Source organism: Coturnix japonica, chromosome 5 (assembly GCF_054131305.1).
Source record: "Coturnix japonica strain WE chromosome 5, WE-NBRP24, whole genome shotgun sequence".
Lineage (NCBI taxonomy): Eukaryota > Metazoa > Chordata > Aves > Galliformes > Phasianidae > Coturnix > Coturnix japonica.
In genome coordinates, this window is record NC_140667.1 from 7883637 (window position 1) to 7906215 (window position 22579).

The 22579-nt window shown below is 40.7% G+C and overlaps 2 protein-coding genes across 5 annotated transcripts; both read left to right on the plus strand.

Annotated features, from left to right (window-relative positions):
- Positions 1-300: 300 nt before the first annotated feature.
- On the plus strand, positions 301-15448 carry FBXO3 (F-box protein 3). 2 transcript variants are annotated; one of them, XM_085549960.1, is made up of 12 exons: positions 301-430; positions 2969-3058; positions 4090-4253; positions 5259-5373; positions 5889-5942; positions 7819-8023; positions 9430-9475; positions 11305-11389; positions 12186-12308; positions 12779-12894; positions 13271-13461; positions 14349-15448. In XM_085549960.1, the coding sequence occupies exons 1-12, from the start codon at positions 324-326 to the stop codon at positions 14472-14474; spliced, it is 1422 nt and encodes a 473-aa protein (XP_085406086.1). In that variant the 5' UTR covers positions 301-323; the 3' UTR covers positions 14475-15448. The 2 variants fall into 2 exon arrangements, with proteins under 2 accessions (XP_085406086.1, XP_015719076.1); XM_015863590.2 differs by lacking the exon at positions 5889-5942.
- Positions 14926-22372, plus strand: LOC107314402 (CD59 molecule (CD59 blood group)). Of its 3 annotated transcripts, none has more exons than XM_085549961.1 (4): positions 14926-16354; positions 19071-19143; positions 19789-19890; positions 20895-22372. In XM_085549961.1, exons 2-4 carry the CDS (start codon positions 19080-19082, stop codon positions 21086-21088), a joined length of 360 nt encoding a protein of 119 aa, XP_085406087.1. In that variant the 5' UTR covers positions 14926-16354; positions 19071-19079; the 3' UTR covers positions 21089-22372. The 3 variants fall into 3 exon arrangements, with proteins under 3 accessions (XP_085406087.1, XP_015719078.1, XP_015719077.1); XM_015863592.3 differs by lacking the exon at positions 14926-16354 and adding an exon at positions 17662-18120; XM_015863591.3 differs by lacking the exon at positions 14926-16354 and adding an exon at positions 17662-17700.
- The last annotated feature ends 207 nt before the right edge of the window (positions 22373-22579 follow it).

Here is a 22579-nt window from a genome sequence, read left to right on the forward strand (position 1 = left end):
TCCTTGGAGGTGTTCAAGACCAGGTTGGACGGGGCCCTGCACAACCTGATCTAGTAAATGTGTATGTTTGGTGGCCCTGCCAGGCAGGGGGGTTGGAACTACATGATCCTTGAGGTCCCTTCCAACCCGGGTCATTCTGTGATTCTGTGAGGTGCGACCGGCGGCCTGTGAGCACCGGGAGGCGCTGCAGGGACGGGGCTGAGCCGGCAGCGGGATGCAAAGCGCGGTACCGGCCGGCAGGGGGCGCTGCGGGGCGGCTACCGCCGACAACGGAGCGGCACGAGGGGCGGCCCCGTCGGCGGAGCGGTGGGACGTCTCGCAAGATGGCGGCGCCCCTGGACATGGAGCCGCCGGCTCTCAGCCTGGAGCTGCTGCCCACCGACCCGCTGCTGCTCATCCTCAGCTTCCTCGACTACCGGGATTTGATGAGGTAAAGGCCAGGCCCGGGGCTCCGCGGGAGGCAGGGGGAGGGAAGGACGATCGTGCGGGTGGCGCTGGAGGCGTTCCCCGGGCCCCGCGCAGCGCTGGGCCGTGGGTCGGGGTGTGCTCCACTCCCAGGTCTCGGTACGTTCGGGCCGGCTGGTGCTGCATAACTTTTGGGATCGCTGTGTTGGAAAACGGGGTCAGGAGAAGCGTAACTGTGGGGGATGTGAGAGACATGAAGGCGAAGAAGCGAGCAGGGCACGGTGCTTAAAAACATATGTCGCTGTGCAGGGGAAAGGTTGGTTTCTTCTAGAGAAGGCATCTTAAAGCACTGAGAGCTTGAAACAGCACTGCTGTTTTGTTAAGCGAAAGGCAACGTTCACCATTTCCCCCCCATTACCTGTTGTTTTTATTTGTATTTAAATTACCGAGTGGGGGATGAACCAATAGCTGAGTTAATGGCATGAGTAATTCTCTGAAACTCTGATATGTGTGGGCAAACAAAGGGCAGTTCTGTTGCCAGCAGTACAGGCGGTTTATCTGAATGGGCTGTTGTTTGGGGATGGGGAAAACCAGACTAAATCAGACAGGAGGGACCTCTCGATCAGCACAACGTGAACCAGAGCTGCAAGCTGCTCCGTGCCTGGTGGATGGTCAGAGCTGCAGGTCGGACGGCTGAGATAAGAATAGAGTTTTAGCTAAAACCTTACCAATAAAGTGATTGTGAATCACAGTGATTGAAATCAGTGCTTCAATAGAGAGGGGAACGTGTGTGAATCGAATAGAAGGTTATCAGTTGTTTTTGTAGTGAGGAAAGCGGGTGGCATCAGGGAGCCTTATGTTAAGTAGGCAGCAGGAAAGAGATGAAGCATAATGGAAGTAAAAAATTAAACAGCGGGATAATTGGGTAAATTCAGAGGAGGTGGCTTAGTAATTTATAGCAATATAGTGAATGAAGGCAGGCTTAATGCCTGTTTTTGTTACGTATTTGATGAAATGAGGTGAATATGCAAGGTCAATTAAATACTGGTTAGGTTTCTTGTTTGTAAGTTCAGTAATGGTAGTTTTGTTCAGCTTTCAGTTCGTGGTACTCAGGGTTTTAATTGAGGACATCTCTGGTTTTCTTGTCTTTGTTTTAGTGGCATGTATACATACGCTATCGCAGACAGTCTCATTCCCCCTATATTCCACAGGTTAGTTAGCCTGGTGGTCCTTAAATAATGAAAAATCCCAACATTTATGTAATCAAAGAAAATGGTTTTACTTGAATCTTTGACCATGTTTGAAGCCACGTGTTACACAGTTACCACAGTGACTTGTTTCTTCCAAGCAATTATGGGCTTGCTTGATCATTAAGGTTGGAAAGATCACTGAGATCAGTGAGTCCAGCTGTCAACCCACCACTGCCATACCACTAAACCACGTCCCTCAGGGCCACATCTGTGCCTTTCTTGACTCCACCACCTCCCTTGGGCAACCTGTTCCAGTAACACCAAGATAACAGATTTCAGCTAGAAATTTAACTTCAAGATGGTTTTATTTACAAATAAACTTCCAGAATGTTGCAAATGAAGTTCTCACATTGCCAGATGTCAAGGTCTTGTTATTTGTGAGCAGCCATGAATCAACATTGTGTCTCTAGTGGGCTTCTGCTGGGATGACTATGAAATTCCAAGTGCAAGCCATTAATAGGTGTTGAAGAGTTTCTTGTTTGAAAGCAAGATGTGATTCTTTTAATTTCCTGAAGCAGCAATGTTACCTGTAACACAATGGAAAGAGCTATGTATGCTCTTCATAAGAGCGAGCTCTGTATCTTACTGATCGAGATTCCAATATAATGATGATGGTTGGGGAAAAAAAATAAGGTAGATGTATGGGAAATTGGTAATCACAGCCTGAACCTCTGATTAATCAGCTGAGGCAAGTGTGGGTCAGCTGTGGGAGCACAGGTGAGAGTAATTTAGCTGTGCACCTGGAAGGGGTGGAGCTTGACTCCATCTCCTTTAGACCTCATTTAAGGGCTGACCATCACTAAGGCAGCATCTCTTAGAGATTGCCTCAGCATTTCCCAGCGAAGGTGTCCATATTGGTGAGTTTTTCATTATAAATAACCTTTTGAATATCTGTTATCATCTTTGTATCATTCCACCTTACAGTAGAGATGGGCAATTCAGGTAAGGAAGCAAACATAATAACTGGCCTGCACTACAGGAATGCTTACTTCTGGTGGATTGTGATCATACCCGAATCTTTCCAATTATGTTTGTATTGGAAAAGACCTGCAGGCTGACCTGCTTTACAAAATTAATTAATTGCTGACAGTTCTCAAAGCGTATACTTCCATTAGAAAAGTAGTGCATGGCTTACACAGCTGTGATGGAAATGGTTAACCATTGTAAGAATAACTCTAAAAGGGATAGCTAATGAACTGTCAAGCTTTCTCATTTATTTCGTGAGAAAGCAAGTTAAAGTTTACTGGTGTGTGTTTATCCCTGTTTAGTTTGCTGCTTTTCTGCAATCAAGTGTAATGATCTTGTATTTATAGCTGCTGCTATTTGAGTCGGAGGTTAAATCAGCTATCAAGCCACGATCCATTGTGGAAAAGACACTGCAAGAAATACTGGCTTATTTCAGAGTAAGTGTGGTTGCCTTAAGCCTTTCTTTCTCTTGAGGAAAAACAAAAAAGTCTTGTATGCTATTGCACACGTTACATTGATGAAAGCTTAATGAAAAGTTCTTAATGTGAACTTAAATGGGGAAGGTGAGGGAGTCAGGGCTCTACTAAGAACATACTATAGGGTTAGTTTCTGACATGCTGGTCTCCCTCCACCTAGGAAGACTAAGTAATCAAGATTGAAGGAAATCTCTACAAATTACATCGTAGGGTGAATATAAGCTTAAACTGCTCTAGTTTTTCTAATTTTACGATCAAATATAATCTTTTCCTACACCCCTCTATCCTTCCCCCCTCCAATTCTTCCTCAAGAGAACGCATCTCAATTGCTAAATTATTATGCTGGTGTATGGAGCTGTATAATACTTTCAGATTCAGAATGCTTATTGGAATCTGAGGAGCTGAATTTTATCCTTACACAATGGTAGACTATTGGAGGCAAGCATGCTTTGTCAGATGGCAGTGAGCGTTTTTTAGGCAGCCAATATTTGAGTAATCTGCTGTTGTGCCCATGAGCAGAATTGAATATGCAGTAATTCTTTCAGAAATTGGCTTTCTGGATAGCATACAGCATTCTTATTTAACTATCAGGTTTGCTCTTTAATCCTTTTTATTGGGTAAATAGAGGAGTTCATGACTCCTTTATTTGACTACTGCAGTAGGTCAAAAACTAAGATTTTTAAAGGCCTGCAAAGTGGTTTAGCTGTTTAACAGTTCTAACACTTGGTACTAGACAATATTCTTCCTTTAAAGAAATTGTTTATCCATACTTCCTTATACTGAGTACTAAAAATGTATCTTAAATTTGTTCCAAGTTGCTGTTCAATAGATGTCAAAATTAACTAGACTGGTGTGGCTTCCTATGACTGAGAAGTGTTCCTGGCTTAATATTACACATACTGTTTCTGCCAATGACAAAAATTAACAAGTTGGTTTTACAAGTCAAAATATTTAGGCTGGTGTTTAAAAGTTCTTTCTTTGTGTCTACTTAGTGAGGAAAAAATTCGACGAAATCAGAGCTGGAAAGCTATCTTCATCAGTACGTATTCGGATCTAGGAAGATACATCCAGTATTATGCTACACTGAAAAAAGCCTGGGATGACCTAGAGAAATACCTGGGACAGCGGTGTCCTCGGATGATTGGTTCTTTGAAAGGTACAGTGTGATACCTGCTTGCTTTAGTACATGGATGCCACTTGATTTATTTATTATTTAGTTTTATACTGCTTTTGTCTTAGATGTGTGCATCAGTTACTGGAGCCCTGGAAGTGAAAGAGATGTGCTCTCCCTTCTAGTAAATAAGTATATCACACCACATGTATAGCCCTTGCAAAGCTGGTAGCAATCCGTAGGCAGTCTTGAAGTGAACGAATTTACCGTTGTTTTGCTTTCAGAAGCTTCTTTTTGTCTACTAAAGGTGGTTAGAATTGTTCAATTTCTGCACTTGAGTAGTGCTGGAAAGCATTAGCAGGAACTCTTACAACACTCAGACATTTATGGTACCATTAGTACGCACTTTGTATCACTGAACTGTTAACTGATGCCTCGCAATAACTGAGCATGCAAAATCCCCCCCCCGGAGTGTGTGTGTGTAGATATAAGAATGGTTATTCCCTACACCCTTCTGTTGATAATTGAATGTGAAAATTCCCCAATTTCACTCAACACGTTTGATGCTTCATGTACAAGATGAATGGTGGCCATAGCCAAGGGTTTTTTTTCTGTTAATGGTTGGATTGGAAACAGAAAGAAGCAACCCCTGAAGTAATTTTTCCTGACTGTCAGCTAATAGCAATATTGTGGGGGAAAGGTTTATTTCACTGGCTGAAGGTTGGTGCTGTATTAAATAATCAGTTAATGTAATCAGTCTCCTTCCAGATTTTATGTAGTATTAGTTCTGTGCCTCCTGGTGTACAGGAGTTACTAAATATTGTTTGTTTGATCAAGATGTTTACTAATTTCATACTTTGTATTTAAAATACTTAATCTGCAGTGATTCTGGCTACTTGCTTGGAACCACGTTTTTACACAACTGTTTCTTGTATGTTTGTCAGTTCACTTTCTCTGAATTACAAGTTTCAAAATACTTTGAAGTATATATTCTTGTTTATTCCCCCCTCTAACACTGCCTCGTAATACTCTGTTTCTTTTTGTACACAGAGAGTGTGCAGGAAGAGGATCTAGATGCTGTGGAGGCACAGATTGGCTGCAAACTCCCTGATGACTATCGATGTTCATTCCGTATTCATAATGGACAGAAGCTTGTTGTTCCTGGGTAAGCTACAGCAACTACTTATCAATTTATCAATCTTCTGTATTTTTTTAAAATGTCCAAATGTCTGCTGACCAGGACAAATGAAACATTGAACGTATTATAACTGAGAGATCACTTGAAATGATACTGATTGTACAGCTGATTATGTTCTAATCTTAGAAGTAACTGAAAATGTAGTGTGGATTTCTTATTGCTCTAATTGTTCTTTACACTTCAATCCTAATTCCTTGAGTACCTTTTTTTTTTTTCAATATCTGAAACTTCAAACTGTTAACATACCACTGCATGCTGCCTTCCTGAAGTTTTGCTTTGTGTTCCATGAGCGGACTAGATTCAGGCTGCAGTCTTCATGATTTGGTAACTTTTGTTCTTTAAGAATGGTTAAGGAATAACTTCCAAACCGGGCAGTCATTCTCAGTAGAATCTAAATGTCAATTTTGCAAATTAAGTTTTCCAAGTAGAAGGTTTTATGATTATATATCTGCAACTAAGAACTCCGTTTACATCAACATTAGCATGCAGGTGAGTGCAATGGATTTGTATCTTCCAATTACGAAAAGATTTAGCAGGTCAGTGCTTAATGAGCGAACACAAGTGTTAGCAAAAGATAAAAAGCTGGGGCAAATCATTGCAGTGTCTCTACTGGGTGGAGCTTTCATGTTGCCCTGCCAAAACCTGCGCTAATAAAGCAGGTATGGCTTCCTTTAATTCTGGTGTTGTAAGCACAGAGGGTATTTGGGAAATGGTTCTATGCAGGCATAAGGATGACTTCTGGTTTTGTTTCCTTCCTTAGAAAATACTTTTTTTTTTTTTTCAGAGGAGGGGTAGTGTCCTGCCTAGTTGTGTAGGTTTTAAATGAGACACCTCTTTCCATTTTTAAAGTCCTTCCTTCTGTTACCTGATAGACTAAGAAATGGTCATTAGTAACTGCTAATACATTATTGTTGATCATTGGATGACTAAAAATTTTTATGAATGCAAATATGGCTCGTAATGCTTACTATATTTGATCACTTGGAAGTGATCAGAATGCAGCTCTGCAGCTTGTGTGTGTTCTGCTCTCCCTACTGCTCTTTTACTCCCACTACACTCTGCCTTGATGAGCAGTGTGCCTGTGGAGGGGCTGCAGCAAGGGACACATGCATTTGGGTCTGACCTTCAATTAACTGCCAGTGGGCTGTGTTCTATTGCTGCGCCCTCAAAGGGAGGGTGCAAGCCTGAACACTTCCTGACAATCCCCATTGGTGAACCAGTTATTTCTGACATGTCGGACCTTGGAATAAGAAAGGGTGTCACACTGCAAGTAGAAGATACAGTGTTACTTTGGGTCAGGCTTGCTTGCTGACCCCACAGTTCATGCTATGTAGTGGGACTTGAATACTTGCAAGATCAGATCCAGGAGAAAGAATTTAGTGAGTTCACGGGATGGGTGTGTTAGACCAAAAATGGAGGACACTGGGTCTAGATGTGTTTGCCAGTCACTGGTATGTGACACTGGGAGTCTTTGTCTGGATTTTAACAAGACTACATATGGAAAAATGAGAGGAATGGAACCTGTTGCCCAAGGTAGGAGCAACTTAGATCATACAGACGTGTGGCAGCTTGTGCCATGAGTCACTGCTTTCATAATGCCAGCAAAAGCTTAGTGTGTGCAAAAGTTTGCGTCTGAGAACATTAGTGTAAGGCAAATTAGAAGGGAGTATGGGTGGGGAGGTGTAGATTACAAGTTTGTTTACTTGCATAAGGAAGAGAAGGTTGTGGCTGTTTATCTCTTTGGGGAACAGGAGAAAAATGAAGTACTGTTTATAAAGTCAAGATTATCTTCTAGTGCTGCAATCTTGACACAATTTATAATCCAGTCCACATTAGCCTATTAAATGACATTATTGAAAGACCGCATATTGGAGGACTAATTGGTCTTAGCCTTAGGAATATTTTCTTAAATACCATATCAAGAGTACTCAGTTGTTAACAGTGGCCCAGTCTAGTTTGTTCAGATAGATAAACCATGGAGTTCTAGTGGCTAACAGGTACCTCTGTTGCATTAGAATTTAAGCACTTTCTCATTACTTTGATCAACTTCTTGCTCTAATGAACCTTGGGCAAAATATTTCATCTTTCAGAGGTTTGGGAGAATGTCAGCCAAATTCTGCCAAACAGGAAAAAAAATAAAAAAAATATGAGAAAGCTGTTGTTTCAAATCTGTTGTATTCTTACAAATGCAAAAATGGCGTGAACTCTATTACCTCAGGTCTTTTTCCAAATTGATGTATTGCACATTGTTGTGTAAACTTTTAATGTATCCGAAGAAGAAATCTCATGTATTTTTGATATTGTCCTTCCAAATGTCTCCTCTTTTTTTTCCCAGCTGTCTATATTTGCATTTTGTGTGATATCTTCTGTCTATATCCATTCTGTTTACGTATCTGTTTTTTGTCTCTTAAGGTTGATGGGAAGTATGGCACTGTCAAACCATTACCGCTCTGAAGACTTGCTGGATATTGACACAGCTGCTGGGGGCTTTCAGCAGAGACTAGGTCTGAAACACTGTCTTCCCCTGACTTTCTGCATTCATACCGGCCTGAGTCAGTACATGGCCCTGGAAAGCGTGGAAGGAAGGAATAAATATGAGATCTTCTATCAGTGTCCAGTAAGGAGGATATGCTTATACTCGTGAATATAGATCTGTAATGGTTGATAGTTCATGTTTGATGATGGTGAAACTCAGCATGAAGTGAATGGCATAAGACAGCATGTTAGTTCTAGTTACTTGTCCCTGAATTTCCATTGGATTTTAATCAAAGCCCAGGAATGGAGAATTTAGTAAGGCAAAGCAACTTGCATGAAGTCATTAATGTCTATAACAGTTTCCAAATGGCTATAGCAATTTTCATAAGATTGTGCTAGTGGAATTACCTGTATTGGACTATGTTAGTTAAATTTGTTGAAACTATGGCAGGTGTGTACTCCTTCTAGTTTCTTGAAGGAGGAAGAGCTTTTCTGCTATGGAAGATATGCTTAATCTCCTCTTCTAGATGTAATAAATATAAACCTTCCTGGTTTTAAGCAAGACCTAATTTCCAGTGACAGAACGAATTCGTCTTGAGCAGATCCTTTATAGTCTATATTATTCGAGTTTGGGTTTTTTTTAATTCTTGTAGCTGTAAAATTTTAAGATTGGCGTTATTATTACTATTGAAGCTTAAAAATGTTATACCTAAAAATACTTCACCCATCCCCTTCTTTAACCACCCCCATCACAACAGTGGGATGAGCAAAGAAGAGAAAGTCTTCTTCATGCTGTGGAATTCCTGGCTCTGTATTTTCAAAGCATGTAGCAATGAGTTCTGTAGGGAGTGTTTTGATAACGGATTACTTGAAGGATGTTAAAATTTTCATGTTATATTAAGTATTCAAAACTTTTGGATAATGTGCTGGAATCTGAAAGGTTATTGCATGCTTATGTAACGTGTAGCTCTGCTTTTTTCAGGTAGGAGTATGATAGTACAGGAGCTGAGATTGTTTGGTGTGGAGAAAAGAAGGCTCTAAAGGTTTTAGCGGTGTTCAGAAATACTTGATAATGGGCCATAATTAAGCACAACTTTTCCCAGGGAAGCCAGTGACAGAGATGAGGCAATGGAAACCTGATCTAAACACAGGCAAAAATCTCTTTACAGTGGATGTTGTTGAACCAGTGTTCAAGAAAGAACAAGTGGAGCAGACTACTCAGAGGTTTTATAGTTTTTGTTCTTGGAGACATAAGGCATAATTTGTTTGCTCTCTTTCTTTAACGATGCCTCAAATCTTGTGAGCTTTAGTGGTATAGCAAAACTGTGTGTGTAATTATCAGCTGAGCATTCTCAGGGACAGGCATTTGTGTTCTTTATGGTATATTTGCAAATCTGACTGAGATAGAATGATGAATTAAGAAGCAAGATTATTGGTTTAGTGGATATAGGGAAGGCGTTTCCTATGATACATTTCAGATCTTAAGTTTTAAACTTGCAAGTCTAATGCTTTCTTTCTAAAACATCTGTAACCTCCTTTCTGTTTTAGGACCAAATGGCTCGCAATCCATCTGCTATTGATATGTTCATTACAGGTAATACTTCAGAATAAAATACTCTCCAAAATGTTTTAATTGCACTGTGAGGAAATAGATGCCTTTTTTTGTCAGATGAAATCAAGCTGTGCAGTGCAGTTGACTTGAACAAAGCAAGTGTTCTAAATCCTTGTCTGGTGCTTTTAAGTCCAACCTGCTTTAAAGCATCAGTGGTTACTTGAAATGATTTCCCTATTAAAGTTTGCCCTTCCTTGTGCCTTGTATACCAGTTTTGCAGTGTATTAACCTGTCTAACAAAATGAGCAGAGGCTGTAAAATAGCCATCATGGGTGTGATGTAAGTGCTTACTAAATATAACATCCAAGTGGGCGCAAAGAGTTGTTTGTTTTTTTTTTTCCCCAGTAGTTTTTGCAACAGTGTTAAAAGTTCAAAAATATTTTGTGACAAAAAATAGCTGTGATTGATAATATGAAGTAATTTTAATGTGACGTAAACAATCCAAAATGTGTGTTACAGAGATCATACTGTAGAACGGACCTTGAGCCCTAGGATTGTCAGAGGAAAGATGCAGCAAAAGCTCAGGTTTAATAGTTTGGTTACTTGCTTCTCTCCACCTGAGGATGATGCCTTAAAGCTACTCCTCAGCCTATTTATATTGTTCCTTGAGCTTGCTGCTTTTATGGAGTTGAGTACTTAAATGTACTGATTGCACTTGGGTTCATCTCAGCATGTTGCAGGAGGGAGAGGAAGCTTATACAACAGTCATCTTGAATGATGTAGAGTAGGTTTTCTTGAATGTTGTAGAGTAAACTGGTCTATTTTCTCTGTTCAGAGTTACTTTATAAACAGTTTGTATTTTGTGGATTAGTGATAGAAAGGAGGATAATAAACGTAGACTTCCTTAAGTTCACAGTACACATAGCTCTTGCTAAAAAGAAGTGGTAAGTACATGAAAAAGTCTAAGAGGAGTGATCAGTACTCAATAGCAGCTCAGTGAATGTTAGAATAATGATTTCTTACTACTTCAGTTACATTACGTGTGGTTTTGTGTGACTAATATTGACAAACAATTGAAGAACTCTGTGTACTTTTCTACTGAACTCTGTATCACAATGCTTGGAAAATTTATGGCTAGAAATAGAGCCAGTATCTCTTGTATAAGACTCGTTTCTTTGAAAGTTAAATTTGACAACTTGACTGTCAGCTTAGAAATAAAGCTGCTCCTTAATAATGGCTGTAGAGGTATGAAAACCTTTTCTCAAGCAATGGCTGTACCTTAAGGAGAATCCCAACTTGTTTTGAGTGACTTTAAGTTTACTCTTATGGGCGTGTAGTGGGAGTGCAGAGTATATCTGTGCCTTGTCCCTGTTCTAAAGAAAGGGAAACTTTGCAACTTGTTAACAGATTTCTTAGAAAGAATTGATGTGAAAACTTGCCTATCAAAGCTAAGTTCATAAATCCACCAGCAGCTTTGCATGCCTCTTGTACGTGGACTAGCAGGAAGGAGCTATACAAGAAGAATGCTCTGCTAAATTAGTGTTCCTTCAAATTATGGTAGAACAGTCACTATAAGGAAAACATGATGAGAGACACCAGTGTTTGAAAATTGTGATTATAATGCAAAACACTTAGCTAAGATTTTCCTCAATTGCTGTGGTATTTCTGGAGTATGTACTCTTAGTTCTAGGTTGGTTGCTCCAAACGAGCTTACTAGGTTGAATGGACTGGAATACTGGCTAACTCATCTAAGGAAGTCTGAGTATTTATTGTGAAATATTAGAAATTAAGTTTTTGCGTCATACTGTTTATGGAAATGATCTTAGTGGTAAACTTGCTTATCCTTACAAACACTTCTCTTTGACAAATAGGTACATCTTACTTGGAATGGTTTACATCCTATGTAAACAAAGTGGTAACTGGTGGTTATCCTATCATCAGAGACCAGATCTTCAGGTATTGTGACCGAAACTTAAAGCCTCACTGCAATATGTCAGTGTTTCTTTTAGAATGTAGACCTCTTTATAAGTCGTTATGGGTATTGGATATAAAAGCTAATAGTGGGGGGAGGAGGGAGTGCATGAAATATTGCAGATACAGCTTTAAAAGGTAATTAAATATATATATATTTATATACTTATGAGAAACTGGAATTTTGCAGAATGGTTGTTCTGAAGCTTAGCTAATGCCATATTATTTATTGTTTACAATGCATGTGCTACAGCTGCAGGGCTGTTTTGAGTTATTAAGACAGCAATTGTTCCATTGAACTGATCTATTAAAGTAACAGTGCAATGAATAAGTAAATGAACAGGACTTGTTCTGGTGTTTAAATAATCATATAATTTCTTCTGAGTATAAGAACCTTAGTTTTGTCAAACTGGGGTTCTACAGGACCCAAGTTCTTGATCTGAGATTCAGTGTACTTTAGGACTTGCTATTTATTCCACAGAAACCCAACATAAGAGCACATCCTTAGTAACCAAATATCTTCACTGATTTCAGATGGGAACTATATACATAGCTTAGTGCAAGCATTAATGCAGTTAGAAAGAGACACATAGCTGTATGAGTTTGTGAAGTGTATGTGATGAAGACGCTGTGTATATCATTTACTTAAGTACCCGATGAAAAACTCAGAATCACTTTAAAATCTAGCCCTGCAGTGCTCTTATTAGTGATTAGTTAATCATGTGTTTTCTGCATTGGATGTTCACAGCTATTTGCAGATTTAACTTTTTCTTTTTTGTAGGTATGTGCACGATAAAGAATGTGTTGCTACCACAGGAGATATTACCGTTTCTGTATCCACATCTTTTCTACCTGAACTCAGTTCTGTACATCCACCGCATTATTTTTTCACTTACAGAATCAGGTAAGAATAATAACCGAGCAACATAAAACACCACAGGAAGGACCTTTGCAGAGTTCACATCATTAGTTTTTTGAATACTGCACATAAATTTGTAAAGTTACTGAAATTAATTGAATGTATCTGAATGTGCAAGACATGCAGTATTTAGTTAAAAACAACCATTTAAATGTTACCTAGTCAGGAAGATAAGGTATCTGTCAAGTTGGTAATTGGTAAAATACATGATGTGTGAGGTAAAAAAGTTACAGGTAACTCAGAAAGGGAGCAATAATGATAAAGAGCTGAGACATGCAAGTGGATACTGGCAACTGATTTAGTGTACCTATTATACCTAATAGTATACCTTATATTCAGTAAGTTGTTGGGTTTTTGTCTCCTAGTCTGCTTTGAGAGATACCCAAGACTGCCAAAACCCTTAAAAGTATATGAAAATAGTTACATAATCATTGAATGTGCTGTTTGGCTTCTAGAATTGAAATGTCCAAAGATGCTCTTCCTGAGAAGGCTTGTCAGCTGGACAGTCGATACTGGAGAATAACGAATGCCAAAGGTGATGTAGAAGAAGTTCAAGGTCCTGGAGTAGTTGGTAAGCAAAAGATTACTTTTATAAACCTAATGGAGGATGTTCTGGTGTTTAAGTGTAAGTTTCATAATGTGTATATTAGCCATTTTTTATGGTGATGTGGTGGTTTGTATCAACACAATTTCATTGCTTGAAGGAAAGATGTGTGCATCCATCTGTTTGATCTTTAAAGTTATTTTGCAAGTGTGGTTTTAACATCTTGATAGTCTGTCTTTCTTCAAACAGTTCTTTTTAATGCTAATAGTTACAGAGCATCTTTTCTGCCGCTACTAGAATCTGAAATGATCTGCCTGAATGTTACAGAGTGCTGCTGCTCTAGCAAGGTGCTAAAATACTGTTATGCATCAACACTTACTGTGATCTAACATCTTATCAACAGGGGAGTTTCCAATAATCAGCCCAGGGAGAGTCTATGAGTATACCAGCTGTACTACTTTTTCCACAACATCTGGATATATGGAGGGGTATTACACCTTCCACTGCCTCTACTACAAGGAAAAATTCTTTAATGTTACAATTCCCAGATTCCATATGGTGTGTCCAACGTTCAAGGTGTCTACAGCACGAATGGTAAGCAAAGATGCAGTTGGGTTTATCTTGGACTTTCTCTCTCACCTCCTGTTCTCACTGACCATTAATATTAATAGTAGAATATAATTGTGTGTCTAAACTTCAGTAGTGACTTGAAATGCATTTCACTAACTCTCTTAATGAGTTGGGAAATCAGGAAGATATTTAGCTCGCTGTTAATTATCATTGTGGTTTGGAGATTGTGAGTTAATTTTGCTGACTGTTTTGGAGCATTTAGACTTGCTGGCTTTATTTATTGTACGACTTGCATAGCTCTCTTTTAGTGACTAGTTCAGATAGGGCTTAAAATTTCTGTGTAAGCACCGAGTGTTTCCTCAGGGATAGGCCTCTATTTTGCCTTTCAAAAACGGGACCAAGTGTATTTGAAACATCGCGTTACCGGTAGCTATAATAGAAAGTGCCAGCAGAGGTCGTGCTTATACAAGTAAGTTAGAAACACTTTCCACTATGAATGGAAGAGGTTACAGTGTATCCGACTGTGAAAATCATTTAGTTTGATCTCTTTTGTTCTACCGCTACTTTTAAAGGCAGTAATGACCCTTTGTTTTTAAACTGCTAGTATTAAGAAATGAGTCGCTAGGGAAGCTGGTTCCAGATTGTGATTCTACACAGCTGTACGTATGGAATAATTAAGGCTAATGAAAATGTACTGAGTTGAAGATCAAGTAGTTTGGCAAAATGATCTCTAGTGTAAATTAAGCTTTATAATTTTAAGGAACTTCTTTTTTAAGACTTGTGTACAGTATCTACCTCAGTTAATTGATGTGATAATATAGATTTCTAATTTTTCTGGGCAGACATTTGTGCTTTCTGATAAGCTGCTGAAATACAGGATTTTAATCAAATATGAACGTGTCTTGTATCAGGAAACAAATCATAATGAATATGCAGTGGATGAAGACGAAGATTCCACAGACACTGATGAATATGAAGATCGCCGTAGAGTGATGGACATTCCTGCACCTTCTGGGCGCTGCCCACATCATACCTGATTGGGACTTCTTTCCAAAACTGTTTTCAGAAGCTGAACTCTTTGGGGCTAGTGCATAAAAATATTTCTGACTATTGTAAATGAACTTTCTGTTGCTCATCAGGGCAACTAGCATGAATGTTGGTGCCAGCTCTAATATTCAGCAGAGTGTAACTTCTTTTTTTTTTCCTGGTTTGAAAGTGCTGGGGGGGTGGGGGGGGGAGGGAAGGAAGTAGAAAAAAGAGAAAGGTGTTTGGGTTTTGTTTGCTTTTTCCCCGGGTGCAAAACAGCGTGGTAGTCTGAGATAATCATATGTTGCAGTTTTAAACCATTGCCTATTTATGATCACATTGCAAATACAGTGTGGGGGGTTGTTTTTATACAGGCATTTGAAATTAGCAATAGACAAAGAGGCAAAAGAGGTGTATATTGTCCTTTCTCGTGAGTTTCTACTGTTGGTAATTTCTGCTAGAAATGATGTTTTCAGGTTGGTTGATATATCCCGTTTGGGTTAGATCAGGTGCTCTGAACGCTCTTTTTATTAACATAGAACCACCGGAAAATTCTGATTGTCAGATAAATTTGGAGTGAAACTGGCCTTATTTTTAGACAATCTGTCTGTCAGCTTGATTTTACGCTAAATGACTCTGATTGAATAATGCCTTTTCAGAATGTAGTGCACACACATCATCTGCCACTCAGTAGAGAAATTTCTCAATGACTACAAAGTATGAATTTGTAAATATGTTTTGAGTTTTTCATTATATGATGTTTGCTGTTCAGACTTTGCCCTAGTTGACATTTATGTTGAAGCATCATGTTTCCCTAAATCCTCTGTGGGTTTTTGCAACTACAACTCCTGAATCCCCACCTCCCTAAAAACAAAGGAGCCTGACAGAACACCAGATGACTAGAATCTTTATATTTAAAGAAGTATCTGTTTGCTTTATCACTTTAATTTTATTTCCGTTGTCATTAATAAACAACTTAACTACCTTCTTTGCTCTGAGCTGTTACGTGGGAATGCTTCTGACAAGACTTGAACAAAACTGGTAACTGGTTTTGCTGTAGTTGATCCATTTTTTTTTTATCACATCCAGAATTAGTAACTCCGATGAGTAATACCACTATATTGTTGTTTCAACTGGATCTTTCAATTGCTGAATAGCTACAGCTGTTACAGAAAGCCTGAATGTTTGTTTGTTTGTTTCCCAGAAGTCATTGTCATAGTCGCTGGGTTCTCAATGAGCTCATCTTGCTCTTGTGCCACGCAGCATTTGGATACATCTTCCACAGTGGCAGACTAATGAATACTGAATGGGACCCCTGCAACAGTTCTTCAGGTGAAGCATGCAGAGGAATAAAACGAAAGAAAACAGTTGCTTTTCACTGAAGTCTGAACAGCAGTGTGAATTACTAGAATAGGTTAGACGTGTTTTCACTTGGAAACCCCTTCAGTATTAACTGTTAGAAGAGAATGTGTTGGAAATGGTCATGGCTTAATGCTGTTTCTTAACAGAAGGTTCATCATCAGTTAAAAGGATCGGTGAATAAAGGTTGGGAAACCAGTATTTAGCAGAACTAGAGCTTATTCTGCTGCTATCTGTCTGTTGTGTGTTTTAGCAACTGTTTAACTGTTTAACTGTGAGGTCAGGGCCACACCGTAGTCAGGAACAGGATCTGCAGGTTCTAGCAACCAAGGTCATTATGTTCTGTAGAAACACTTCCCACAACGATTTTGTGGGAGGGTTCCTTTTCCTTTTGATTGTTACAAGGGAAGTGTAACTTTTGCATACTGTTGTGTAAGGCAGGATAGGGGACAACACAGTCCTGTTAGCTTCTAAGCACTTACAGCCCATGATCTGATTGCTGCTGGCGATCTCCAGGCTCCTGTAACAGCAGGTATGAAGTACAAACCTACTGAGGTGGGGAGAACAGCTGGTTGCTGTTATCGTACTAGCTGCATTTCTAGGTGGTTCTATAAGATGGCTTCAGGCAGCTGTTTCAACACAGCAATGTATTGCCTGGAGTTACCAGAAGCCGTGTTGTTGGAGCTCTTGGTCGTGCACAGTCCAAACAGGGCGTGTGTCAGTCTCACATATCCTACCCAAAACTGAAACTTCTGCCAAGTTGGTACAGAAAGTGAAGCAGCTGAAACTGTGGAAGAAAACAAGGCATTAGTCATGTGTGCGTGCAGAAATCTTCACTGGGAAAGAGAGAAGCGATTGTTGGGATCCCACTGAGGAAGATGGCATTTCAACAGTGCTCTGGGTGATGCAGCACTTTGGGTGGAAGCGTTGGAAAATGTTACAGGGCTTCCACTTGCCAACTGCTCATTACAAGCTGAACACTGAATATGCTGCACTGCCCATCTCTTTGGTGGCCATCGTTTATTTAGATTCAGCCTGAAGCTCTTTCAGTTCTTTCTGACCAGATCCTGAAAGTTTGACGCTCTCCTAACTGGGGCTCTTGTCCACAGGGCCTCGCTGCATGCCTATGAACCCAGTATGTATTTAAAGGCACACCCAGTGCTAATGTGTAACTGAAGCAGACCTTATACTTAAAGAGGCTTTCAGTGCCAGCTTATTGTTGCTGCAGGATTTCACTGGGATTTTTTTGGACCTGTACTGACATGATTAAATGGAGGGAGCCTTCTGCTCTGGCTCTGACTGCATCGTGCAAGGGGAAAACAAGGCAGGTGCCATTTAGCAGCAACACACCCAGGGGTTGCTGCTTAAGTTGTGCCACTGCAGGGTTTATTCTGATCGTTGGTGAAAGAAACGTTCGTCATCTGTGCAAGGAATGTGCAAGGGTGGAAAATTCAGACCACAATGGAAATTCTGTTTTATAGGACTTCAAGAAGGGAAAACTGGCCCGTTCTCAGCTGTGACTCAAGTTCCACGGTGCCAGTTTCCTCACCACAACGTTTCACAAGTGAAATAATGAATTAGTGGTTGGGTCTTTTTGGATTGTTTGTTTAAGTATCGTCTTAACGTCTTAGATTCTGATAGTTTGTAAACTGCGTGCACAAGCGTCCTACGGACTTTTGCTCGTAGATAAGTATGGCTGGCACGGAGGTCAGCTCTTTAAAGCAGTGCAGCACCAGCTGTGCGTGAGCCGTGCCGCAGCCCCACCGGGCAGTGCCCGCAGCTCCGCCCTCGGGGCGGGCAGCGACGGATCCGCTCAGCCCTGCACTGCCGACCGCCTGCAGACGGTGCGGGACCGAACGGAGGTGCCTTGCGGAGCCGGTAAGGGTCGAAGTGCGTGCGGGCCGCCCGGGGATGCTCAGTGCCCCTCTCTCGGCTCATCGCAGCGCTGCGGCAGGGTGCTGGAGGGCTGCGGGGTGCGGGAGGGGGGCGAGCTGCCGGGCTGGGGGCGGTGAGGGGCAGCCGACCTCCATAAGAACGGGGAGGACGGGGTTTGTGGGATGGGTCCGCGGCAGTACCGCAGTGCGCTGTGTGTGTGTGTATGTATGGAGATAGGCTGCGCCGTAGGGCAGAGATGCAGCTACCGCCCGGCTGTGCTGCAACGCCCCGGAGACGGGCGGTGCGATGGGATGCGGAGCGGGTTATGGACAGCTGTGTCACGGGGGACGGTGGGATGCTCCAGTGAAAACTGCGATTTGGACAATTTAGGAATCCAATTTCTATGTAAATCACAGAAGGCAGGTACGTTGCAGCGTTACCGCCGCCAAAGCCGTTATGCTGGCTACGCTGACCTTCGCTATTCTTGCCGTGACTCGCTTCTGCCGAGCTGCAAAGCTGAGCCTTGCCCTGCCGTGTCGCGGGGCTGAGGGTCGCACTAAGATGGCTCTTGGCACAGCCCGCAGCGCCCCGGGTGCGGGGTCTCGGGAGGAGTCGCACCAAGTGGTTTATCTTGGGAAACATCACATCCTGCATCCGAGGGCGGAAAGGGCTGTTTATTTATTTGGCTTATGACTGAGGAGGATTTCGGTATTGTTTTAATACAAAGCCACCTTTTGAAGTTCTGCTGGGAGGGAAAGATTCTACTGCCCCGTGACTAAGGCCTCTTAACTGCGTGCAGAAGTAGCTCCAAGCAGAACAAGTGCAGTCAAGAGCTGTGATGTCAGTGCCCCGTTGCAGTCTTATGGCAAAACTTGTTATCTGAATTCCTGCAGTGCTTTGGGATTATCAAATCCCACTTGAGCTTTGAAGCTAAACAAAATACCAGGTCCTTCTGCCACAAGAGTGTCTCTCTGTACCCAGATGTGCTTTGTGCAAGCAGCCCTGTGTTGCAGACAGGTCTCGAACAGCCCTGAAAGGGAAGGAAGGAGCATGGGGTGGCTATGGGGTTATTATTGAATTACTGTAAAAGAGGAGACATGCAGGACCACAGGGCCCATCTTGCAGAAGGTGACAGCTGGTATTGGGCACTGTGAGCAGCAATACTGCAGCCAGTGGGGCTCCGGGCCCAGAGCCCAGCAAGAAACCTTCTCCATCAAGGTGAAAGTCAATTTTTGTCTCTTTCAGTGATTTTCTGATGGCCAATGACTTTGGTTCCTGTCTGAAACCTTGATTCCTCACTATGTGTTTTGGCAATTCTGTATATATTTTAAATATAATGAGTATTTTAAATCCATTTGTGCCCCCCCAAACAGGGAAGAAGCATGATCAAGATGAATTGTGTCCTGCTAACCGCCTGCATTGTTCTGCTCGCTTTCTCTAGTTCTGGTGAGTATAATGGAGGCTCTTTGCTGATGGAATGTTATGACAGTGTGTGAAGGAATCATGGAAACAATGTCTGAGAGAGAAAAATAACAAGAAAGGCCTGCATTATTTAATGTTGCTGCAGGGAATGAGGGTAACTTTATAGGCAGAGCTTCATTTCTGTGGCTGATTGTCCTTGGTCAGAGCAGAGAGCTGTGTGCAGAACATGCTGCTGCTTAATATGCTGTTTTGTTGGTGGAATATTGAATTCCTGTTGTATAATTTAGAATTTAGGAGTATAGCACAAGGGAGATATGAGGTAGAATGAAAAGAACAAGAGATAAAAGAACAGAATACAATTCTGGTAAAAAATATCTCCCATCTGTCATGTTGGAAAATCTGATTTTTAAATAGAAGAAGCAAAAAATAATTATGCAGGGGATATAAAGATGAGTGCTTTTTAAAATGAAATATGTAAAGCACATACTTCAAAATCTTACTTGCAAAATTGCCATTCTCAATGTGTGCAATGACAAAAGCTTGTGCATTTCAGCTTGAGTTTAGGTTAACAACCAGAAATGTGCTTTGTGGCAGTCAAATGCAGCCACTGTTACTTCATCTTTCTATTCAGTGCTGCTTGTTCAGTAAGGCAAAACTCTGTTTTCTTAGGCTATGCCCTGAGGTGCTATCACTGTGAGAACAGCCCTTCATTGTGCAAGACCAACAGCACTTGCTTATCAAATGAAGACACTTGCTTGCAAATGAGATTTGGTAGGTACACTGACTTACATACCTAAGGTAAACATTGCTGTATCTGTTTTCATTGTCTGTGCACTTCTGAGCTGGACATAACTTGAATTTCTTAGCCTTCTGCAAAAGAAGGTTGCAAATATAAGCTTGAAGGTCATGCTTGTAGTCAGTCAGTGTATTTTGACTTCCAAGCAACTGATACAGGTTGCTATGATTTGGATATTTGAAGTATACATGTATTAACATGTATACAGATGTCTCATTATGTACTGAGTGTGTGGCTGGCACACCTTATGTTTTAGCTTGTTGCCTCTGAGGAATCCAAGTGGATGAGCCCATGAAAGCGAAGGCATAGAGGGGAGAAAACTTTTCTGAATTGGACATTTGTTGTGATCACTGTAAAGTTTATATTTCTGATGTAAAGATGGGGTTAATGTGGTGCTAGATAAATACCTCAGCTAAGGATCACTCTCGCTCTGTAACAAAGTATTTATTCATCCACAGTTTTGGAGTTTGTATTCTATTTGAAAGGCAGACTTCCTTTGGGTTGTGGGTTACTCAGCACAGCCTTTTAATTGCTTGTTGTTGTTTTAAATGAAGACATTCTGAAGCTAATCACTTTCTAGTTGGAGTTCCCCTACTGGGCACTTGGCATCTTGCATGAGGATGTCCACAGTCTCACAGAACAGGCTTTTTGGCAGGAATAAGAGCACAGACTGTGTTAGGTGAACCTGCTGGCTGAGTGCTGCACTAAGTCAGCTCTGGCAGCTCATGTCTTAGTGCACGTCCCTTGGAAATGAAGCAACGAGAAAAGTGAAACTATCTCCTGGTTTCCCAGCTGGTTCCTTCTGCCCTAAAAGACTGTTGTGCTGATTTTAGGGCTGCCGTCTTTCCAGGATGATTGTTGCTAAAGCTCATGTCATGGAGGAAGGAGACTTTGATCTAATCTAATCTTCAATCTCGAAACTGTATAACAAATGGCATTGCTTTCAATATTTTCTTAATCTTTTTAATTTTTTTTGCAGGTAAATTGAGAACGTCCTCCTGCTGGAAGTTGTCTCAGTGCAATATGAATGATATTGCTGTATACTACCAGTTGGATAATTTTGAATACTTTTGCTGCCAACAAGATTTGTGCAATGAGGGCACTGTTACCGGGGTTAACAAGGCAGCTTTCAGTATTGCCTCTGTAATGGCCATGTTATGGATGCTTCTGTAGCAATCCTGGTCTCTATGCTGTATTTCCAAACTGAAATTATACAAAATCATTATTAACTCTTCTCTTAGTTGTACTTCTTGTACTTTCAGTTCCCAGCTGTGAGCTGAAACAAGGCCTGGGCAAACCTCTGAGGGTGATATGGAAGTTTGTGATGGAAAACTGTAGTTTCTTAACCATCCCATGGATTTTAATTGATTTCATTTGAGATTTTGGTTCTGTTGGATGCTACCTTTTTGTACACAAAGTGGGTTTACCCTCAATGTAGGAAGCGTTGATCATAAGTATAAACTTGCTGCAGTATTCATGATGAATGCTGAAGTATTTGTTTTTAGGTGATGCAGACGCTTTGTTCCTATCACTGTAACATTATTTTTTTTTTTTCCTTTAAACAAACCCAAAATGTAACAGTCGGTACCATTATTTTGGAAGAAAACATCAAGGTTTCTTAAGACAAAACCAAAATAATGCTTTTAGTGAGGAAAAATCCTCCTCCTCTTTTTATATTTCTGTGGGCATGCAGATTACATAAGCCAGCTTCTTTTCTGAGCTTTTATTTTACAGTTTAGTTTTGCTTATATTTTTTTTCTCTGAGTCTAGGATTTAAGCTAAGCATGTGCTTTGCACTAAATATTTCTTGGTATACCAAAAATTGTTTATAAAATGCTAAGGAATTAAAATGGCACATCTAGTTTACTTTCCAATGTCATCAGCTTTTGTTTTGGTTGAAACACATGAGCAGTTAAACTTAATCCTTTAGGCTTCAATAAGAATATTAAACAGAAGTTTGCAGAACTTTATATTTTGACCTTTATGCAACTGTGTAAATGCCAGTCAAAATACACGTGCATCTAAACAGCATGAAGAATAACGCTTGGTTTGTATGTGTACGACTTCTAGAGCTCGAACACTGCACATTGTTCTGACTCAGTGGTGGGGACAGACCTTTGATCTTAGGGAGCCTCTCAGTTAAGTACGATGCCAAATTTTCCTTTGACAAGTTTGGAACTCTTAGCACATTCCTGCAAGAGTAATGGTCCGTAGCCAACAGTATATTCTCTTTCTGAGGGCCCTGGCTCATGCTGTCCACAGTGTCATTGACACCGGCTCACTCAGTCATAACAAAGGCAAGGGACTGCACTGTGTTACTCCAAACCATCATGTATTCTGCAATGAACCTGTTAGCTAAGCTTACCTTAGCTATGAAAGCATCCTGGGATCTTTCTGGTCACTCAAAATATGAAAGCTATGCTGTCTTTGATAAATAAAAATGTAAAAAAAGAAAAATGTGGGAAGTGTGGTTATTTAAGAGTATGCTACTTACAGCTGAATATAATTCTCGTTTCCAAGCAAGATACATCTATGCCTTCCATCTGGAGACTCTAAGTGTGAGCTGGGCTTCTCTGTCTTCTGACCTGGAGATGGCTGTTATATATAGCAAGTGAGTTTTGGCAGAGTGATTATAGCTTTAGGGAGTTGTCTTAATGAGAAACA

Bases quoted from the DNA above. Each gene is read 5' to 3' on its own strand.
- FBXO3 (XM_085549960.1), top strand. From the start codon at position 324: ATGGCGGCGCCCCTGGACATGGAGCCGCCGGCTCTCAGCCTGGAGCTG. The intron at 431-2,968 runs GTAAAGGCCAGG...TTGTATTTATAG, and splicing joins GACTACCGGGATTTGATGAG to CTGCTGCTATTTGAGTCGGA. The intron at 12,309-12,778 runs GTAAGAATAATA...TTTGGCTTCTAG, and splicing joins TTTTTCACTTACAGAATCAG to AATTGAAATGTCCAAAGATG.
- LOC107314402 (XM_085549961.1), top strand. From the start codon at position 19,080: ATGATCAAGATGAATTGTGTCCTGCTAACCGCCTGCATTGTTCTGCTC. The intron at 19,144-19,788 runs GTGAGTATAATG...CTGTTTTCTTAG, and splicing joins GCTCGCTTTCTCTAGTTCTG to GCTATGCCCTGAGGTGCTAT. The intron at 19,891-20,894 runs GTAGGTACACTG...TTTTTTTTGCAG, and splicing joins TTGCTTGCAAATGAGATTTG to GTAAATTGAGAACGTCCTCC.